Source organism: Heterodontus francisci, chromosome 44, assembly GCF_036365525.1.
Source record: "Heterodontus francisci isolate sHetFra1 chromosome 44, sHetFra1.hap1, whole genome shotgun sequence".
Taxonomy (NCBI): domain Eukaryota; kingdom Metazoa; phylum Chordata; class Chondrichthyes; order Heterodontiformes; family Heterodontidae; genus Heterodontus; species Heterodontus francisci.
In genome coordinates, this window is record NC_090414.1 from 17,359,570 (window position 1) to 17,378,862 (window position 19,293).

The 19,293-nt window shown below is 53.7% G+C and overlaps 1 protein-coding gene across 1 annotated transcript in view; it reads right to left on the reverse strand.

Moving 5' to 3' along the window:
- Positions 1 to 19,293, reverse strand: part of LOC137355989 (neurexin-2-like) — a 1,490,911-nt gene that overhangs the window by 307,163 nt on the left and 1,164,455 nt on the right. Inside the window, exon 14 of the mRNA XM_068021690.1 lies at positions 16,846 to 17,168. Coding sequence (XP_067877791.1) covers positions 16,846 to 17,168 — 323 coding nt within the window. The remainder of the gene's footprint in view (positions 1 to 16,845; positions 17,169 to 19,293) is intronic.

A 19,293-nucleotide genomic window follows, 5' to 3' on the forward strand; every position in this document is an offset into this window, starting at 1 on the left:
GTACCGTCCATGTGTGTGTCTCAGTGTCAGCTCCTGTACAGTCCATGTGTGTGTCTCAGAGTCAGCTCCTGTACAGTCCATGTGTGTGTATCTCCGTGTCAGCTCCTGTACAGTCCATGTGGGTGTCTCAGTGTCAGCTCCTGTACAGTCCATGTGTGTGTCTCAGTGTCAGCTCCTGAACAGTCCATGTGTGTGTCTCACTGTCAGCTCCTGTACAGTCCGTGTGTGTGCCTCAGTGTCAGCTCCTGTACGGTCCGTGTGTGTGTCTCAGTGTCAGCTCCTGTACAGTCCATGTGTGTGTCTCAGTGTCAGCTCCTGTACAGTCCATGTGTGTGTCTCAGTGTCAGCTCCTGTACAGCCCGTGTGTGTGTCTCAGTGACAGCTCCTGTACAGTCCCTGTGTTTGTCTCAGTGACAGCTCCGGCACAGTCCATGTGTGTGTCTCAATGTCAGCTCCTGTACAGTCCATGTGTGAGTCTCAGTGTCAACTCCTGTACAGTCCATGGGTGTGTCTCAGTGTCAGCTCCTGTACAGTCCGTGTGTGTCTCAGTGTCAGCTCCTGTACGGCCCGTGTGTGTGTCTCAGCGTCAGCTCCTGTACAGTCCATGCGTGTGTCTCAGTGTCAGCTCCTGTACGGTCCGTGCTTGTCTCAGTGTCAGCTCCTGTACAGTCCATGTGTGTGTCTCAGTGTCAGCTCCTGTACAGTCCGTGTGTGTGTCTCAGTGACAGCTCCTGTACAGTCCCTGTGTGTGTCTCAGTGACAGCTCCTGTACAGTCCATGTGTGTGTCTCAGTGTCAGCTCCTGCACAGTCCATGTGTGTGTCTCACTGTCAGCTCCTGTACAGTCCATGTGTGTGTCTCAGTGTCAGCTCCTGTACGGTCCGTGTGTGTGTCTCAGTGTCAGCTCCTGTACAGTCCATGTGTGTGTCTCAGTGTCAGCTCCTGTACATTCCATGTCTGTGTCTCAGTGTCAGCTCCTGTACGGCCCGTGTGTGTGTCTCAGTGACAGCTCCTGTCCAGTCCCTGTGTGTGTCTCAGTGTCAGCTCCGGCACAGTCCATGTGTGTGTCTCAGTGTCAGCTCCTGTACAGTCCATGTGTGTGTCTCAGTGTCAGCTCCTGTAGGGTCCGTGCATGTCTCAGTGTCAGCTCCTGTACAGTCCATGTGTGTGTCTCTGTGTCAACTCCTGTACAGTCCGTGAGTGTGTCTCAGTGACAGCTCCTGTACAGTCCGTGTGTGTGTCTCAGTGTCAGCTCCTGTAGGGTCCGTGCGTGTCTCAGTGTCAGCTCCTGTACAGTCCATGTGTGTGTCTCTGTGTCAACTCCTGTACAGTCCGTGAGTGTGTCTCAGTGACAGCTCCTGTACAGTCCGTGTGTGTGCCATAGTGACAGCTCCTGTACAGTCCGTGTGTGTCTCAGTGTCAGCTCCTGTACAGTCCATGGGTGTGTCTCAGTGACAGCTCCTGTACAGTCCAGGTGTGTGTCTCAGTGACAGCTCCAGTACAGTCCAGGTGTGTGTCTCAGTGTCAGCTCCTGTCCAGTCCATGTGTGTGTCTCAGTGTCATGTCCTGTGCAGTCCATGTGTGTGTCTCAGTGTCAGCTCCTGTACAGTCCATGTGGGTGTCCCAGTGTCAGCTCCTGTACGGTCCGTGTGTGTGTCTCAGTGTCAGCTCCTGTACGGTCCGTGTGTGTCTCAGTGTCAGCTCCTGTACAGTCCATGTGTGTGTCTCAGTGTCTGCTCCTGTACATTCCGTGTCTGTGTCTCAGTGTCAGCTCCTGTACGGTCCGTGTGTGTTTCAGTGTCAGCTCCTGTACAGTCCATGTGTGTGTCTCAGTGTCAGCTCCTGTACAGTCCATGTGTGTGTCTCAGTGTCAGCTCCTGTACAGTCCATGTGTGTCTCAGTGTCAACTCCTGTACAGTCCATGTGTGTGTCTCAGTGTCAGCTCCTGTCCAGTCCATGTGTGTGTCTCAGTGTCAGCTCCTGTAGGGTTCGGGTGTGTCTCAGTCTCAGCTCCTGTACAGTCCGTGTCTGTGTCTCAGTGTCAGCTCCTGTACAGTCTGTGTCTGTGTCTCAGTGTCAGCTCCTGTACGGTCCGTGTGTGTCTCAGTGTCAGCTCCTGTACGATCCGTGTGTGTCTCAGTGTCAGCTCCTGTGCCGTCCATGTGTGTGTCTCAGTGTCAGCTCCTGTACAGTCCATGTGTGTGTCTCAGTGTCAGCTCCTGTACAGTCCATGTGTGTGTATCTCCGTGTCAGCTCCTGTACAGTCCATGTGGGTGTCTCAGTGTCAGCTCCTGTACAGTCCATGTGTGTGTCTCAGTGTCAGCTCCTGAACAGTCCATGTGTGTGTCTCACTGTCAGCTCCTGTACAGTCCGTGTGTGTGCCTCAGTGTCAGCTCCTGTACGGTCCGTGTGTGTGTCTCAGTGTCAGCTCCTGTACAGTCCATGTGTGTGTCTCAGTGTCAGCTCCTGTACAGTCCATGTGTGTGTCTCAGTGTCAGCTCCTGTACAGCCCGTGTGTGTGTCTCAGTGACAGCTCCTGTACAGTCCCTGTGTTTGTCTCAGTGACAGCTCCGGCACAGTCCATGTGTGTGTCTCAATGTCAGCTCCTGTACAGTCCATGTGTGTGTCTCAGTGTCAACTCCTGTACAGTCCATGGGTGTGTCTCAGTGTCAGCCCCTGTACAGTCCGTGTGTGTCTCAGTGTCAGCTCCTGTACGGCCCGTGTGTGTGTCTCAGCGTCAGCTCCTGTACAGTCCATGCGTGTGTCTCAGTGTCAGCTCCTGTACGGTCCGTGCGTGTCTCAGTGTCAGCTCCTGTACAGTCCATGTGTGTGTCTCAGTGTCAGCTCCTGTACAGTCCGTGTGTGTGTCTCAGTGACAGCTCCTGTACAGTCCCTGTGTGTGTCTCAGTGACAGCTCCTGTACAGTCCGTGTGTGTCTCAGTGTCAGCTCCTGTACAGTCCGTGTGTGTCTCAGTGTCAGCTCCTGCAGAGTCCATGTGTGTGTCTCAGTGTCAGCTCCTCTGCAGTCCATGTGTGTGTCTCAGTGACAGCTCCTGTAAGGCCCGTGTGTGTCTGTGTGGCAGCTCATGTACAGTCCATGTGTGTGTCTCAGTGTCAGCTCCTGTACAGTCCATGTGTGTGTCTCAGTGTCAGCTCCTGTACAGTCCATGTGGGTGTCTCAGTGTCAGCTCCTGTACTGTCCATGTGTGTGTCTCAGTGACAGCTCCTGTACGGTCCGTGTGTGTCTCAGTGTCAGCTCCTGTACGGTCCGTGTGTGTCTCAGTGTCAGCTCCTGTAATGTCCATGTGTGTGTCTCAGTGTCAGCTCCTGTACAGTCCGTGTCTGTGTCTCAGTCTCAGCTCCTGTACGGTCCGTGTGTGTCTCAGTGTCAGCTCCTGTACAGTCCATGTGTGTGTCTCAGTGTCAGCTCCTGTCCAGTCCATGTGTGTGTCTCAGTGTCAGCACCTGCACAGTCCATGTCTGTGTCTCAGTGTCAGCTCATTTACGGTCCGTGTGTGTCTCAGTGTCAGCTCCTGCACAGTCCATGTGTGTGTCTCAGTGTCAGCTCCTGTACAGTCCATGTGTGTGTCTCAGTGTCAGCTCCTGTACAGTCCATGTGTGTGTCTCAGTGTCATCTCCTGTACAGTCCATGTGTGTGTCTCAGTGTCAGCTCCTGTATGGTCCGTGTGTGTCTCAGTGTCAGCTCCTGTACAGTCCATGTGTGTGTCTCAGTGTCAGCTCCTGTACAGTCCATGTTTGTGTCTCAGTGTCAGTTCCTGTACTGTCCATGTCTGTGTCTCAGTGTCAGCTCCTGTAAGGTCCGTGTGTGTCTCAGTGTCAGCTCCTGCACAGTCCATGTGTGTGTCTCAGTGTCAGCTCCTGGACAGTCCATGTGTGTGTCTCAGTGTCAGCTCCTGTACAGTCCATGTGTGTGTCTCAGTGTCAGCTCCTGTAGGGTTCGGGTGTGTCCCAGTCTCAGCTCCTGTACAGTCCGTGTCTGTGTCTCAGTGTCAGCTCCTGTGCAGTCCGTGTCTGTGTCTCAGTTTCAGCTCCTGTACGGTCCGTGTGTGTCTCTGTGTCAGCTCCTGTACGGTCCGTGTGTGTCTCAGTGTCAGCTCCTGTACAGTCCATGTGTGTGTCTCAGTGTCAGCTCCTGTGCAGTCCATGTGTGTGTCTCAGTGTCAGCTCCAGTACAGTCCATGTGTGTGTCTCACTGTCAGCTCCTGTACGGTCCGTGTGTGTCTCAGTGTCAGCTCCTGTACAGTCCGTGTGTGTGTCTCAGTAACAGCTCCTGTACAGTCCATGTGTGTGTCTCAGTGACAGCTCCTGTACAGTCCGTGTGTGTCTCAGTGTCAACTCCTGTAGAGTCCATGTGTGTGTCTCAGTGTCAGCTCCTCTGCAGTCCATGTGTGTGTCTCAGTGACAGCTCCTGTAAGGCCCGTGTGTGTCTGTGTGGCAGCTCCTGTACAGTCCATGTGTGTGTCTCAGTGTCAGCTCCTGTACAGTCCATGTGTGTGTCTCAGTGTCAGCTCCTGTACAGTCCATGTGGGAGTCTCAGTGTCAGCTCCTGTACAGTCCATGTGTGTATCTCAGTGACAGCTCCTGTACGGTCCGTGTGTGTCTCAGTGTCAGCTCCTGTACAGTCTGTGTCTGTGTCTCAGTGTCAGCTCCTGTACGGTCCGTGTGTGTCTCAGTGTCAGCTCCTGTAAAGTCCATGTGTGTGTCTCAGTGTCAGCTCATGTACAGTCCGTGTCTGTGTCTCAGTGTCAGCTCCTGTACGGTCCGTGTGTGTCTCAGTGTCAGCTGCTGTACAGTCCATGTGTGTGTCTCAGTGTCAGCTCCTGTACAGTCCATGTGTGTGTCTCAGTGTCAGCTCCTGCACAGTCCATGTCTGTGTCTCAGTGTCAGCTCCTGTACGGTCCGTGTGTGTCTCAGTGTCAGCTCCTGCACAGTCCATGTGTGTGTCTCAGTGTCAGCTCCTGTACAGTCCATGTGTGTGTCTCAGTGTCAGCTCCTGTACAGTCCATGTGTGTGTCTCAGTGTCAGCTCCTGTACGGTCCGTGTGTGTCTCAGTGTCAGCTCCTGTACAGTCCATGTGTGTGTCTCAGTGTCAGCTCCTGTACAGTCCATGTCTGTGTCTCAGTGTCAGCTCCTGTAAGGTCCGTGTGTGTCTCAGTGTCAGCTCCTGCACAGTCCATGTGTGTGTCTCAGTGTCAGCACCTGCACAGTCCATGTGTGTGTCTCAGTGTCAGCTCCTGTACAGTCCATGTGTGTGTCTCAGTGTCAGCTCCTGTGGGGTTCGGGTGTGTCTCAGTCTCAGCTCCTGTACAGTCCGTGTCTGTGTCTCAGTGTCAGCTCCTGTACAGTCCGTGTCTGTGTCTCAGTGTCAGCTCCTGTACGGTCCGTGTGTGTCTCAGTGTCAGCTCCTGTACGGTCCGTGTGTGTGTCTCAGTATCAGCTCCTGTGCAGTCCATGTGTGTGTCTCAGTGTCAGCTCCAGTACAGTCCATGTGTGTGTCTCAGTGTCAGCTCCTGTACAGTCCGTGTGTGTCTCAGTTTCAGCTCCTTTGCAGTCCGTGTGTGTCTCAGTGTCAGCTCCTGTACAGTCCATGGGTGTGTCTCAGTGTCAGCTCCTGTACGGTCCATGTGTGTGTCTCAGTGTCAGCTCCTGTACAGTCCATGTGTGTGTCTCAGTGTCAGCTCCAGTACAGTCCATGTGTGTGTCTCAGTGTCAGCTCCTGTACAGTCCATGTGTGTGTCTCAGTGACAGCTCCTGTACAGTCCATGTGTGTGTCTCAGTGTCAGCTCCTGTACAGTCCGTGTGTGTCTCAGTTTCAGCTCCTGTGCAGTCCATGTGTGTGTCTCAGTGTCAGCTCCAGTACAGTCCATGTGTGTGTCTCAGTGTCAGCTCCTGTACAGTCCGTGTGTGTCTCAGTTTCAGCTCCTTTGCAGTCCGTGTGTGTCTCAGTGTCAGCTCCTGTACAGTCCATGGGTGTGTCTCAGTGTCAGCTCCTGTACGGTCTGTGTGTGTCTCAGTATCAGCTCCTGTGCAGTCCACGTGTGTGTCTCAGTGTCAGCTCCAGTACAGTCCATGTGTGTGTCTCAGTGTCAGCTCCTGTACAGTCCGTGTGTGTCTCAGTATCAGCTCCTGTGCAGTCCATGTGTGTGTCTCAGTGTCAGCTCCAGTACAGTCCATGTGTGTGTCTCAGTGTCAGCTCCTGTACAGTCCATGTGTGTGTCTCAGTGTCAGCTCCTGTACAGTCCATGTGTGTGTCTCAGTGTCAGCTCCTGTAGAGTCCGTGTGTGTCTCAGTATCAGCTCCTGTGCAGTCCATGTGTGTGTCTCAGTGTCAGCTCCAGTACAGTCCATGTGTGTGTCTCAGTTTCAGCTCCTGTACAGTCCGTGTGTGTCTCAGTGTCAGCTCCTGTACAGTCCATGTGTGTGTCTCAGTGTCAGCTCCTGTACAGTCCATGTGCGTGTCTCAGTGACAGCTCCTGTACAGTCCATGTGTGTGTCTCAGTGTCAGCTCCTGTACAGTCCATGTGTGTGTCTCAGTGTCAGCTCCTGTACAGTCCATGTGTGTGTCTCAGTGTCAGCTCCTGTATAGTCCATGTGTGTGTCTCAGTGTCATATCCTGTACGGTCCGTGTGTGTCTCAGTGTCAGCTCCTGTACAGTCCATGTGTGTGTCTCAGTGTCAGCTCCTGTACAGTCCATGTGTGTGTCTCAGTGTCAGCTCCTGTACAGGCCAAGTGTGTGTCTCAGTGTCAGCTCCTGTACAGTCCGTGTGTGTGTCTCAGTGTCATTTCCTGTACAGTCCGTGTGTGTGTCTCAGTGTCAGCTCCTGAACAGTCCATGTGTGTGTCTCAGTGTCAGCTCCTGTACAGTCCATGTGTGTGTCTCAGTGTCAGCTCCTGCACAGTCCATGTCTGTGTCTCAGTGTCAGCTCCTGTACGGTCCGTGTGTGTCTCAGTGTCCGCTCCTGCACAGTCCATGTGTGTGTCTCAGTGTCAGCTCCTGTACAGTCCATGTGTGTGTCTCAGTGTCAGCTCCTGTACAGTCCATGTGTGTGTCTCAGTGTCAGCTCCTGTACGGTCCGTGTGTGTCTCAGTGTCAGCTCCTGTGCAGTCCATGTGTGTGTCTCAGTGTCAGCTCCTGTACAGTCCATGTGTGTGTCTCAGTGTCAGCTCCTGTACAGTCCATGTCTGTGTCTCAGTGTCAGCTCCTGCGAGGTCCGTGTGTGTCTCAGTGTCAGCTCCTGCACAGTCCATGTGTGTGTCTCAGTGTCAGCTCCTGCACAGTCCATGTGTGTGTCTCAGTGTCAGCTCCTGTACAGTCCATGTGTGTGTCTCAGTGTCAGCTCCTGTGGGGTTCGGGTGTGTCTCAGTGTCAGCTCCTGTACAGTCCGTGTCTGTGTCTCAGTGTCAGCTCCTGTACAGTCCGTGTCTGTGTCTCAGTGTCAGCTCCTGTACGGTCCGTGTGTGTCTCAGTGTCAGCTCCTGTACTGTCCGTGTGTGTCTCAGTGTCAGCTCCTGTACAGTCCATGTGTGTGTCTCAGTGTCAGCTCCAGTGCAGTCCATGTGTGTGTCTCAGTGTCAGCTCCTGTACAGTCCATGTGTGTGTCTCAGTGTCAGCTCCTGTACAGTCCGTGTGTATGTCTCAGTGTCAGCTCCAGTGCAGTCCATGTGTGTGTCTCAGTGTCAGCTCCTGTACAGTCCGTGTGTGTCTCAGTTGCAGCTCCTTTGCAGTCCGTGTGTGTCTCAGTGTCAGCTCCTGTACAGTCCATGGGTGTGTCTCAGTGTCAGCTCCTGTACGGTCCATGTGTGTGTCTCAGTGTCAGCTCCTGCACAGTCCATGTGTGTGTCTCAGTGTCAGCTCCTGTACAGTCCATGTGTGTGTCCCAGTGTCAGCTCCTGTACAGTCCGTGTGTGTGTCTCAGTGTCATTTCCTGTGCAGTCCATGTGTGTGTCTCAGTGTCAGCTCCTGTACAGTCCATGTGTGTGTCTCACTGACAGCTCCTGTACGGTCCGTGTGTGTCTCAGTGTCAGCTCCTGTAAGCTCCGTGTGTGTCTCAGTGTCAGCTCCTGTACAGTCCATGTGTGTGTCTCAGTGTCAGCTCCTTTACAGTCCATGTGTGTGTCTCAGTGTCAGCTCCTGTACAGTCCGTGTGTGTGTCTCAGTGTCATTTCCTGTACAGTCCATGTGTGTGTCTCAGTGTCAACTCCTGTACAGTCCATGTGTGTGTCTCACTGACAGCTCCTGTACGGTCCGTGTGTGTCTCAGTGTCAGCTCCTGTAAGGTCCGTGTGTGTCTCAGTGTCAGCTCCTGTACAGTCCATGTGTGTGTCTCAGTGCCAGCTCCTGCACAGTCCATGTGTGTGTCTCAGTGTCAGCTCCTGCACAGTCCATGTGTGTGTCTCAGTGTCAGCTCCTGTACAGTCCATGTGTGTGTCTCAGTGTCAGCTCCTGTAGGGTTCGGGTGTGTCTCAGTCTCAGCTCCTGTACAGTCCGTGTCTGTGTCTCAGTGTCAGCTCCTGTACAGTCCGTGTCTGTGTCTCAGTGTCAGCTCCTGTACGGTCCATGTGTGTCTCAGTGTCAGCTCCTGTCCGGTCCATGTGTGTCTCAGTGTCAGCTCCTGTACAGTCCATGTGTGTGTCTCAGTGTCAGCTCCTGTGCAGTCCATGTGTGTGTCTCAGTGTCAACTCCAGTACAGTCCGTGTGTGTCTCAGTGTCAGCTCCTTTGCAGTCCGTGTGTGTCTCAGTGTCAGCTCCTGTACAGTCCATGGGTGTGTCTCAGTGTCAGCTCCTGTACAGTCCGTGTGTGTCTCAGTGTCAGCTCCTTTGCAGTCCGTGTGTGTCTCAGTGTCAGCTCCTGTACAGTCCATGTGTGTGTCTCAGTGTCAGCTCCTGTACAGTCCATGTGTGTGTCTCAGTGTCAGCTCCTGTACAGTCCATGTGTGTGTCTCAGTGTCAGCTCCTGTACAGTCCATTTGTGTGTCTCAGTGTCAGCTCCTGTACAGTCCATGTGTGTGTCTCAGTGTCAGCTCCTGTACAGTCCATGTGTGTGTCTCAGTGTCAGCTCCTGTTCAGTCCGTGTGTGTGTCTCTGTGTCATTTCCTGTACAGTCCATGTGTGTGTCTCAGGGTCAGCTCCTGTACAGTCCATGTGTGTGTCTCAGTGTCAGCTCCTGTACAGTCCATGTGCGTGTCTCTGTGTCAGCTCCTGTACAGTCCATGTGGGTGTCTCATTGTCAACTCCTGTACAGTCCATGTGGGTGTCTCAGTGTCAGCTCCTGTAAGGCCCGTGTGTGTCTCAGTGTCAGCTCCTGTACGGTCCGTGTGTGTCTCAGTGTCAGCTCCTGTACAGTCCATGTGTGTGTCTCAGTGTCAGCTCCTGTACAGTCCATGTGTGTGTCTCAGTGTCAGCTCCTGTACAGTCCGTGTGTGTGTCTCAGTGTCAGCTCCTGTACAGTCCGTGTGTGTGTCTCAGTGTCAGCTCCTGTACAGTCCATGTGTGTGTCTCAGTGTCAGCTCCTGTACAGTCTGTGTGTGTGTTTCAGTGTCAGCTCCTGTACAGTCCATGTGTGTGTCTCAGTGTCAGCTCCTGTACAGTCCGTGTCTCTGTCTCAGTGTCAGCTCCTGTACAGTCCATGTGTGTGTCTCAGTGTCAGCTCCTGTACAGTCCATGTGTCTGTCTCAGTGTCAGCTCCTGTACAGTCCATGTGTGTGTCTCAGTGTCAGCTCCTGTACAGTCTGTGTGTGTGTCTCAGTGTCAGCTCCTGTACAGTCCATGTGTATGTCTCAGTGTCAGCTCCTGTACAGTCCATGTGTGTGTCTCAGTGTCAGCTCCTGTACAGTCCGTGTGTGTGTCTCAGTGTCAGCTCCTGTGCAGTCCATGTGTGTGTCTCAGTGTCAGCTCCTGTACAGTCCGTGTGTGTGTCTCAGTGTCAGCTCCTGTACAGTCCATGTGTGTGTCTCAGTGTTAGCTCCTGTACAGTCTATGTGTGTGGGTCTCCGTGTCAGCTCCAGTACAGTCCATGTGGGTGTCTCAGTGTCAGCTCCTGGATAGTCCATGTGTGTGTCTCAGTGTCAGCTCCTGAACAGTCCATGTGTGTGTCTCACTGTCAGCTCCTGTACAGTCCATGTGTGTGTCTCAGTGTCAGCTCCTGTATGGTCCGTGTGTGTGTCTCAGTGTCAGCTCCTGTACAGTCCATGTGTGTGTCTCAGTGTCAGCTCCTGTACAGTCCATGTGTGTGTCTCTGTGTCAGCTCCTGTACAGCCCGTGTGTGTGTCTCAGTGTCAGCTCCTGTACAGTCCATGTGTGTGTCTCAGTGTCAGCTCCGGCACAGTCCATGTGTGTGTCTCAGTGTCAGCTCCTGTATAGTCCATGCGTGTGTCTCAGTGTCAGCTCCTGTGGGGTCCGTGCGTGTCTCAGTGTCAGCTCCTGTACAGTCCATGTGTGTGTCTCAGTGTCAGCTCCTGTACAGTCCATGTGTGTGTCTCAGTGTCAGCTCCTGTACAGTCCATGTGTGTGTCTCAGTGTCAGCTCCTGTTCAGTCCATGTGTGTGTCTCAGTGTCAGCTCCTGTACCGTCCATGTGTGTGTCTCAGTGTCAGCTCCTGTACGGTCCGTGTGTGTTTCTCAGCGTCAGCTCCTGTACAGTCCATGCGTGTGTCTCAGTGTCAGCTGCTGTAGGGTCCGTGCGTGTCTCAGTGTCAGCTCCTGTACAGTCGATGTGTGTGTCTCAGTGTCAGCTCCTGTACAGTCCGTGAGTGTGTCTCAGTGACAGCTCCTGTACATTCCGTGTGTGTGCCACCGTGACAGCTCCTGTACAGTCCATGTGTGTCTCAGTGTCAGCTCCTGTACAGTCCATGTGTGAGTCTCAGTGTCAGCTCCTGTACCGTCCATGTGTGTGTCTCAGTGTCAGCTCCTGTACAGTCCATGTGTGTGTCTCAGTGTCAGCTCCTGTACAGACCGTGTGTGTCTCAGTGTCAGCTCCTTTACAGGCCAAGTGTGTGTCTCAGTGTCAGCTCCTGTACAGTCCGTGTGTGTGTCTCAGTGTCAGCTCCTGTACAGTCCATGTGTGTGTCTCAGTGTCAGCTCCTTTACAGGCCAAGTGTGTGTCTCAGTGTCAGCTCCAGTACAGTCCATGTGTGTGTCTCAGTGTCAGCTCCTGTACAGTCCGTGTCTGTGTCTCAGTGTCAGCTCCTGTACAGCCCTTGTGTGTGTCTCAGTGTCAGCTCCTGTACAGTCCCTGTGTGTGTCTCAGTGTCAGCTCCGGCACAGTCCGTGTGTGTGTCTCAGTGTCAGCTCCTGTACAGTCCATGTGTGTGTCTCAGTGTCATCTCCTTTGCAGGCCAAGTGTGTGTCTCAGTGTCAGCTCCAGTACGGTCCATGTGTGTGTCTCAGTGTCAGCTCCTGTATAGTCCATGTGTGTGTCTCAGTGTCAGCTCCTGTACAGTCCATGTGTGTGTCTCAGTGTCAGCTCCTGTTCAGTCCATGTGTGTGTCTCAGTGTCAGCTCCTGTACAGTCCATGTGTGTGTCTCAGTGTCAGCTCCTGTAAAGTCTGTGTGTGTCTCAGTGTCAGCTCCTGTACAGTCCATGTGTGTGTCTCAGTGTCAGCTCCTGTACCGTCCATGTGTGTGTCTCCGTGTCAGCTCCAGTACAGTCCATTTGTGTCTCTCAGTGTCAGCTCCTGTACAGTCCATGTGCGTGTCTCAGTGTCAGCTCCTGTACAGTCCATGTGTGTGTCTCAGTGTCAGCTCCTGTACCGTCCATGTGTGTGTCTCCGTGTCAGCTCCAGTACTGTCCATGTGTGTCTCTCAGTGTCAGCTCCTGTACAGTCCATGCGTGTGTCTCAGTGTCAGCTCCTGTAGGGTCCGTGCGTGTCTCAGTGTCAGCTCCTGTACAGTCGATGTGTGTGTCTCAGTGTCAGCTCCTGTACAGTCCGTGTGTGTGCCACCGTGACAGCTCCTGTACAGTCCGTGTGTGTCTCAGTGTCAGCTCCTGTACAGTCCATGGGTGTGTCTCAGTGACAGCTCCTGTGCAGTCCATGTGTGTGTCTCAGTGTCAGCTACTGTACAGTCCATGTGTGTGTCTCAGTGTCAGCTCCTGTACAGCCCGTGTGTGTGTCTCAGCGTCAGCTCCTGTTCAGTCCGTGTGTGTGTCTCAGTGTCAGCTCCTGTACGGTCCGTGTGTGTCTCAGTGTCAGCTCCTGTACAGTCCATGTGTGTGTCTCAGTGTCAGCTCCTGTACCGTCCATGTGTGTGTCTCAGTGTCAGCTCCTGTACAGTCCAGGTGTGTGTCTCAGTGTCAGCTCCTGTACAGTCCGTGTGTGTGTCTCAGTGTCAGCTCCTTTACAGGCCAAGTGTTTGTCTCAGTGTCAGCTCCTGTACAGTCCGTGTGTGTGTCTCAGTGTCAGCTCCTGTACAGTCCATGTGTGTGTCTCAGTGTCAGCTCCTTTACAGGCCAAGTGTGTGTCTCAGTGTCAGCTCCAGTACAGTCCATGTGTGTGTCTCAGTGACAGCTCCTGTACGGTCCGTGTGTGTCTCAGTGTCAGCTCCTGTACAGTCCGTGTCTGTGTCTCAGTGTCAGCTCCTGTACGGTCCGTGTGTGTCTCAGTGTCAGCTCCTGTACAGTCCATGTGTGTGTCTCAGTGTCAGCTCCTGTACATTCCGAGTCTGTGTCTCAGTGTCAGCTCCTGTACGGTCCGTGTGTGTCTCAGTGTCAGCTCCTGTACAGTCCATGTGTGTGTCTCAGTGTCAGCTCCTGTACAGTCCATGTCTGTGTCTCAGTGTCAGCTCCTGTACAGCCCATGTGTGTCTCAGTGTCAGCTCCTGCACAGTCCATGTGTGTGTCTCAGTGTCAGCTCCTGTACAGTCCATGTGTGTGTCTCAGTGTCAGCTCCTGCACAGTCCATGTGTGTGTCTCAGTGTCAGCTCCTGTACAGTCCATGTGTGTGTCTCAGTGTCAGCTCCTGTACGGTCCGTGTGTGTCTCAGTGTCAGCTCCTGCACAGTCCATGTGTGTGTCTCAGTGTCAGCTCCTGTACAGTCCATGTGTGTGTCTCAGTGTCAGCTCCTGCACAGTCCATGTGTGTGTCTCAGTGTCAGCTCCTGCACAGTCCATGTGTGTGTCTCAGTGTCAGCTCCTGTACAGTCCATGTGTGTGTCTCAGTGTCAGCTCCAGTACAGTCCATGTGTGTGTCTCAGTGTCAGCTCCTGTACAGTCCGTGTGTGTCTCAGTGTCAGCTCCTGTACAGTCCGTGTGTGTCTCAGTGTCTGCTCCTGTACAGTCCATGTGTGTGTCTCAGTGTCAGCTCCTGTAAAGTCCATGTGTGTGTCTCAGTGTCAGCTCCTGTACAGACCGTGTGTGTCTCACTGTCAGCTCCTGTACAGTCCGTGTGTGTCTCAGTGTCAGCTCCTGTACAGTGTGTGTGTGTTTCAGTGTCAGCTCCTGTACACTCCATGTGTGTGTCTCAGTGTCAGCTCCTGTACAGTCCATGTGTGTGTCTCAGTGTCAGCTCCAGTACAGTCCATGTGTGTGTCTCAGTGTCAGCTCCTGTACAGTCCGTGTGTGTCTCAGTGTCAGCTCCTGTACAGTCCGTGTGTGTCTCAGTGTCAGCTCCTGTACAGTCCATGTGTGTGTCTCAGTGTCAGCTCCTGTACAGTCCATGTGTGTGTCTCAGTGTCAGCTCCTGTACAGTCCATGCGTGTGTCTCAGTGTCAGCTCCTGTACAGTCCATGTGTGTGTCTCAATGTCCGCTCCTGTACAGTCCATGTGTGTGTCTCAGCGTCAGCTCCTGTACAGTCCATGTGTGTGTCTCAGTGTCAGCTCCTGTACAGTCTGTGTGTGTGTCTCAGTGTCAGCTCCTGTACAGTCCATGTGTGTGTCTCAGTGTCAGCTCCTTTACAGGCCAAGTGTGTGTCTCAGTGTCAGCTCCTGTACAGTGCATGTGTGTGTCTCAGTGACAGCTCCTGTACGGTCCGTGTGTGTCTCAGTGTCAGCTCCTGTGCAGTCCGTGTCTGTGTCTCAGTTTCAGCTCCTGTACACTCCATGTGTGTGTCTCAGTGTCAGCTCCTGTACAGTCCATGTGTGTGTCTCAGTGTCAGCTCCAGTACAGTCCATGTGTGTGTCTCAGTGTCAGCTCCTGTACGGTCCGTGTGTGTCTCAGTGTCAGCTCCTGTACAGTCCATGTGTGTGTCTCAGTGTCAGTTCCTGTACAGTCCATGTGTGTGTCTCAGTGTCAGCTCCTGTACAGTCCATGTGTGTGTCTCAGTGTCAGCTCCTGCACAGTCCATGTGTGTGTCTCAGTGTCAGCTCCTGTACAGTCCATGTGTGCGTCTCAGTGTCAGCTCCTGTACTGTCCGTGTGTGTGTGTGTGTGTGTGTGTCTCAGTGTCAGCTCCTGTACAGTCCATGTGTGTGTCTCAGTGTCAGCTCCTTTACAGTCCATGTGTGTGTCTCAGTGTCAGCTCCTGTACAGTCTGTGTGTGTCTCAGTGTCAGCTCCTGTACTGTCCATGTGTGTGTCTCAGTGTCAGCTCCTTTACAGTCTGTGTGTGTGTCTCAGTGTCAGCTCCTGTACTGTCCATGTGTGTGTCTCAGTGTCAGCTCCTTTACAGTCCATGTGTGTGTCTCAGTGTCAGCTCCTGTACATTCCATGTGTGTGTCTCAGTGTCAGCTCCTGTACAGTCTGTGTGTGTGTCTCAGTGTCAGCTCCTGTACTGTCCATGTGTGTGTCTCAGTGTCAGCTCCTTTACAGTCCATGTGTGTGTCTCAGTGTCAGCTCCTGTACAGTCCATGTGTGTGTCTCAGTGTCAGCTCCTGTACAGTCTGTGTGTGTGTCTCAGTGTCAGCTCCTGTACAGTCCATGTGTGTGTCTCAGTGTCAGCTCCTGTACAGTCCGTGTGTGTGTCTCAGTGTCAGCTCCTGTACAGTCCATGTGTGTGTCTCAGTGTCAGCTCCTGTACAGTCCATGTGTGTGTCTCTGTGTCAGCTCCTTTACAGTCCATGTGTGTGTCTCAGTGTCAGCTCCTGTACAGTCCATGTCTGTGTCTCAGTGTCAGCTCCTGTGCAGTCCGTGTGTGTCTCAGTGTCAGCTCCTGTAAAGTCCATGTGTGTGTGTGTGTGTGTGTGTGTGTGTGTGTGTGTGTGTGTGTGTGTGTGTGTGTGTGTGTGTGTGTGTGTGTGTGTCAGTGTTAGCTCCTGTACGATGTGTCTGTCTGGTTTATTTCAGTATTTAAGACACCGAGTGGAAGAGGTTGATTCATCTGAAGCCACGCCTGGAAGACGAGCGGAACCCGGGGGCTAAAAGCAGGACTTCAGGAAGCACAATGCGGAGAATATGTGGAAAGTTGAAATCTTTAAAAAAACACAGTAAATGTATGGCATGGACGGAGGCCATTGGACCCATTGTATCTGTGCTGGCCAAAATAGAGCCATCCAGTCTGATCCCCCGAGTTTTTTAAAATTCATTCATGGGATGTGGGCGTCGCTGGCCAGGCCAGCATTTATTGCCCATCCCTAATTGCCCTTGAGAAGGTGGTGGTGAGCTGCCTTCTTGAACCGCTGCAGTCCGTGTGGGGTAGGTACACCCACAGTGCTGTTAGGGAGGGAGTTCCAGGATTTTGACTCAGAGACAGTGAAGGAACGGCCGATATAGTTCCAAGTCAGGGTGGTGTATGACTTGGAGGGGAGCTTGCAGGCGGTGGTGTTCCCATGCATCTGCTGCCCTTGTCCTTCTAGTTGGTCGAGGTCGCGGGTTTGGAAGGTGCTGTCGAAGGACCCTTGGTGCATTGCTGCAGTGCATCTTGTAGATGGTACACACTGCTGCCACTGTGCGTTGGTGGTGGAGGGAGTGAATGTTTGTAGATGGGGTGCCAATCAAGCGGGCTGCTTTGTCCTGGATGGTGTCGAGCTTCTTGAGTGTTGTTGGAGCTGCACCCATCCAGGCAAGTGGAGAGTATTCCATCACACTCCTGACTTGTGCCTTGTAGATGGTGGACAGGCTTTGGGGAGTCAGGAGGTGAGTTACTCGCCGCAGGATCCCTAGTCTCTGACCTGCTCTTGTAGCCACGGTATTTATATGGCTACTCCAGTTCAGTTTCTGGTCAATGGTAGCCCCTAGGATGTTGATAGTGGGGGATTCAGCGATGGTAATGCCGTTGAATATCAAGGGGAGATGGTTCGATTCTCTCTTGTTGGAGATGGTCATTGCCTGGCACTTGTGTGGCGCGATTGTTACTTGCCACTTATCAGCCCAAGCCTGGATATTGTCCAGGTCTTGCTGAATTTCTGCACGGACTGCTTCAGTATCTGAGGAGTCGCGAATGGTGCTGAATAGCCTGGGACACTACCCTGAGGAACTCCTGCAGTGATGTCCTGGAGCTCAGATGATTGACCTCCAACAACCACAACCATCTTCCTTTGTGCTCTGAGTCCAGCCAGCGGAGGGTTTTCCCTTGATTCCCATTGACCTCAGTTTTGCTAGGGCTCCTTGATGCCACACTCGGTCAAATAGCCCTGTAGGTTGCGGCACTGCAAGTTAATATCCAATTTTTGATGCGATGAGGGTTTCTGCCTCTATCACCCTTTCAGGCTGTGAGTTCCAGATTCCCCACCACCCTCTGAGTGAAAAAGAAATACTCAACTCCCCTCTAACCTGGAGGTCATTGAGATGGAATGGGTTCAAAATAGCGAGTGGTTGGACAACGTGAGGAGGGCACGCTGAGGAGATCGGGTCAGATGGGCTGAATGGCCTCGTCCCTGCTTCTTCACCGCCTCCCCCACCCGACCGAGACGGCAACCGGCGGATCCTCCCCCTTAGGTCCCGCCGCGACCCCTCAGCTCACCTGGGTGATCCTGTCGTTCATGGTCGGTGACCTCCCTCGCCTCGTAGTGGTGGTCGCCATGGTGGTGGTTGTCTCCATGATGGTGGTGGACATGTCCGCCAGGAGCGTGGTGGCCGTGGTCTCGGTGGTCATCACCGACGGCACCTCCCCCACCAGCCGCAGGTTGCCCTCCACCTTGACGTTGGGATTGCCCTCCGCGGCGAGGGTCAGTACCTTCAGCCCGTTGTAGTAGAGGCCGGCCACCTGCCCTTGGAAAGGCCGGGCTTGACCTTTGCCCCCAATCTGGATGGAGGCCTGGCTGTTGAAGATGGTCAACTGTCGGCCTGTAATGACAACGGGAGAGCAACGATCTGTGTGGTACATAAATGAAACCGGCCACAGAGATACAACCGTGTCCAACACCACCCGGCAACCAACCCCGTACAGTAACCTGACCCCGTTGCCTCTTACCCCTCCCTCCCTCCCTCCCGCCATCTTCATCTCCCGTGTGGTGGGGAGGGGGGGGGGGGAGAGCGCGGGGTGCTGTTGGCGAGAGAGAAACACAAAAGAAAATCAGCCAGTGTTCCTGCTCCTGATCCTGATCACTCCCCTGTCCATCCCCCCGATTCCCATCGCTCCACCATTGGCGGCCGTGCCTTCAGCTGCCTGGGGGCCCTAAGCTCTGGAATTCCCTCCCTAAACCTCTCTACCTCTCTCTCTCTCTCTCCTCCTTTAAAGGCGTTCCTTAAAAACTGACCTCTTTGACCGAGCTTTTGGTCGCCTGTCCCTAATATCTCCTGATGTGGTTCCGGGTCAAATTTTGCTTTCTGCCCCTCCAGGGAAGCACCTTGGGACTTGTTCCTATGTTAAAGGCGCTACGTAAATGAAGGTTGTTGCTGCATGCCACAGTTGAGCCCACGATCTGGATGTTGAAGGCTTTGAGCATTCCAGCGACATGCAGCAACCAATCGGCCCATCGAAACTGCTTTCCCATTCTGCTGACTCCTCAATCGCATCTCCCTGCCCTTTCTACGAATCCACTCCTGAGACCTGAGCCCACAATCCAGGCCGACACGTCCAGTGCCAGTACTGAGGGAGTGCTGCACTATCACAGGGGCAGTACTGAGGGAGTGCTGCACTGTCAGAGGGTCAGTACTGAGGGAGTGCTGCACTATAACATGGGCAGTACTGAGGGAGTGCTGCACTATCACAGGGGCAGTACTGAGGGAGTGCTGCACTGTCAGAGGGTCAGTACTGAGGGAGTGCTGCACTGTCGGAGGGTCAGTACTGAGGGATTGCTGCACTGTCAGAGGGTCAGTACTGAGGGAGTGCTGCACTGTCGGAGGGTCAGTACTGAGGGAGTGCTGCACTGTCGGAGCGTCGGTACTGAGGGAGTGCTGCACTGTCGGAGGGTCAGTACTGAAGGAGTGCTGCACTGTCGGAGGGTCAGTACTGAAGGAGTGCTGCACTGTCGGAGGGTCAGTACTGAGGGAGTGCTGCACTGTCGGAGGGGCAGTACTGAGGGAGTGCTGCACTGTCGGAGGGGCAGTACTGAAGGAGTGCTGCACTGTCGGAGGGTCAGTACTGAGGGAGTGCTGCACTGTCGGAGTGTCAGTACTGAGGGAGTGCAACACTGTCGGAGGGTCAGTACTGAGAGAGTGCTGCACTGTCAGAGGGGCAGTACTGAGGGAATGCTGCACTGTCGGAGGGTCAGTACTGAGGGAGTGCTGCAATGTCAGAGGGTCAGTACTGAGGGAGTGCTGCACTGTCAAGGGCAGTACTGAGGGAGTGCTGCACTGTCAAGGGCAGTACTGAGGGAATGCTACACTGCCGGAGGCTCAGTACTGAGGGAGTGCAGCACTGTCGGAGGGTCAGTACTGAGGGAGCGCCGCACTGCCGGAGGGTCAGTACTGAGGGAGCGCCGCACTGCCGGAGGGTCAGTACTGAGGGAGTGCAGCACTACCGGAGGGTCAGTACTGAGGGAGTGCTGCACTGTCGGAGGGTCAGTACTGAGGGAGTGCTGCACTGCTGGAGGGTCAGTACTGAGGGAGTGCTGCACTGCCGGAGGGTCAGTACTGAGAAGGCGCTGCACCTTCGGAGGGTCAGTACTGAGGAAGCGCTGCATTGTTGGAGGGGCAGCACCTAGGGAGCGCTGCCTTTTAGGTGGATGAGACATTAAACCGAGGCCCCCGTCTGCCCTCTCTGGTGGATGTAAAAAATCCCACGGCCACTATTGGAAGAAGGAGGTGGGGGGAGTCCTTCCTGGTGTCCTGGGGCCAATATTTATCCCTCAACCAACATCACTAAAAAGGGTTGATATGGGTCATTATCACATCGCTGTTTGTGGGTGCTTGCTGTGCGCAAATTGGATTTTTTTATTCATTCCTGGAATGTGGGCGTCGTTGGCCACGCCAGCATTTATTGCCCATCCCTAATTGCCCTTGAGAAGGTGGTGGTGAGCTGCCTTCT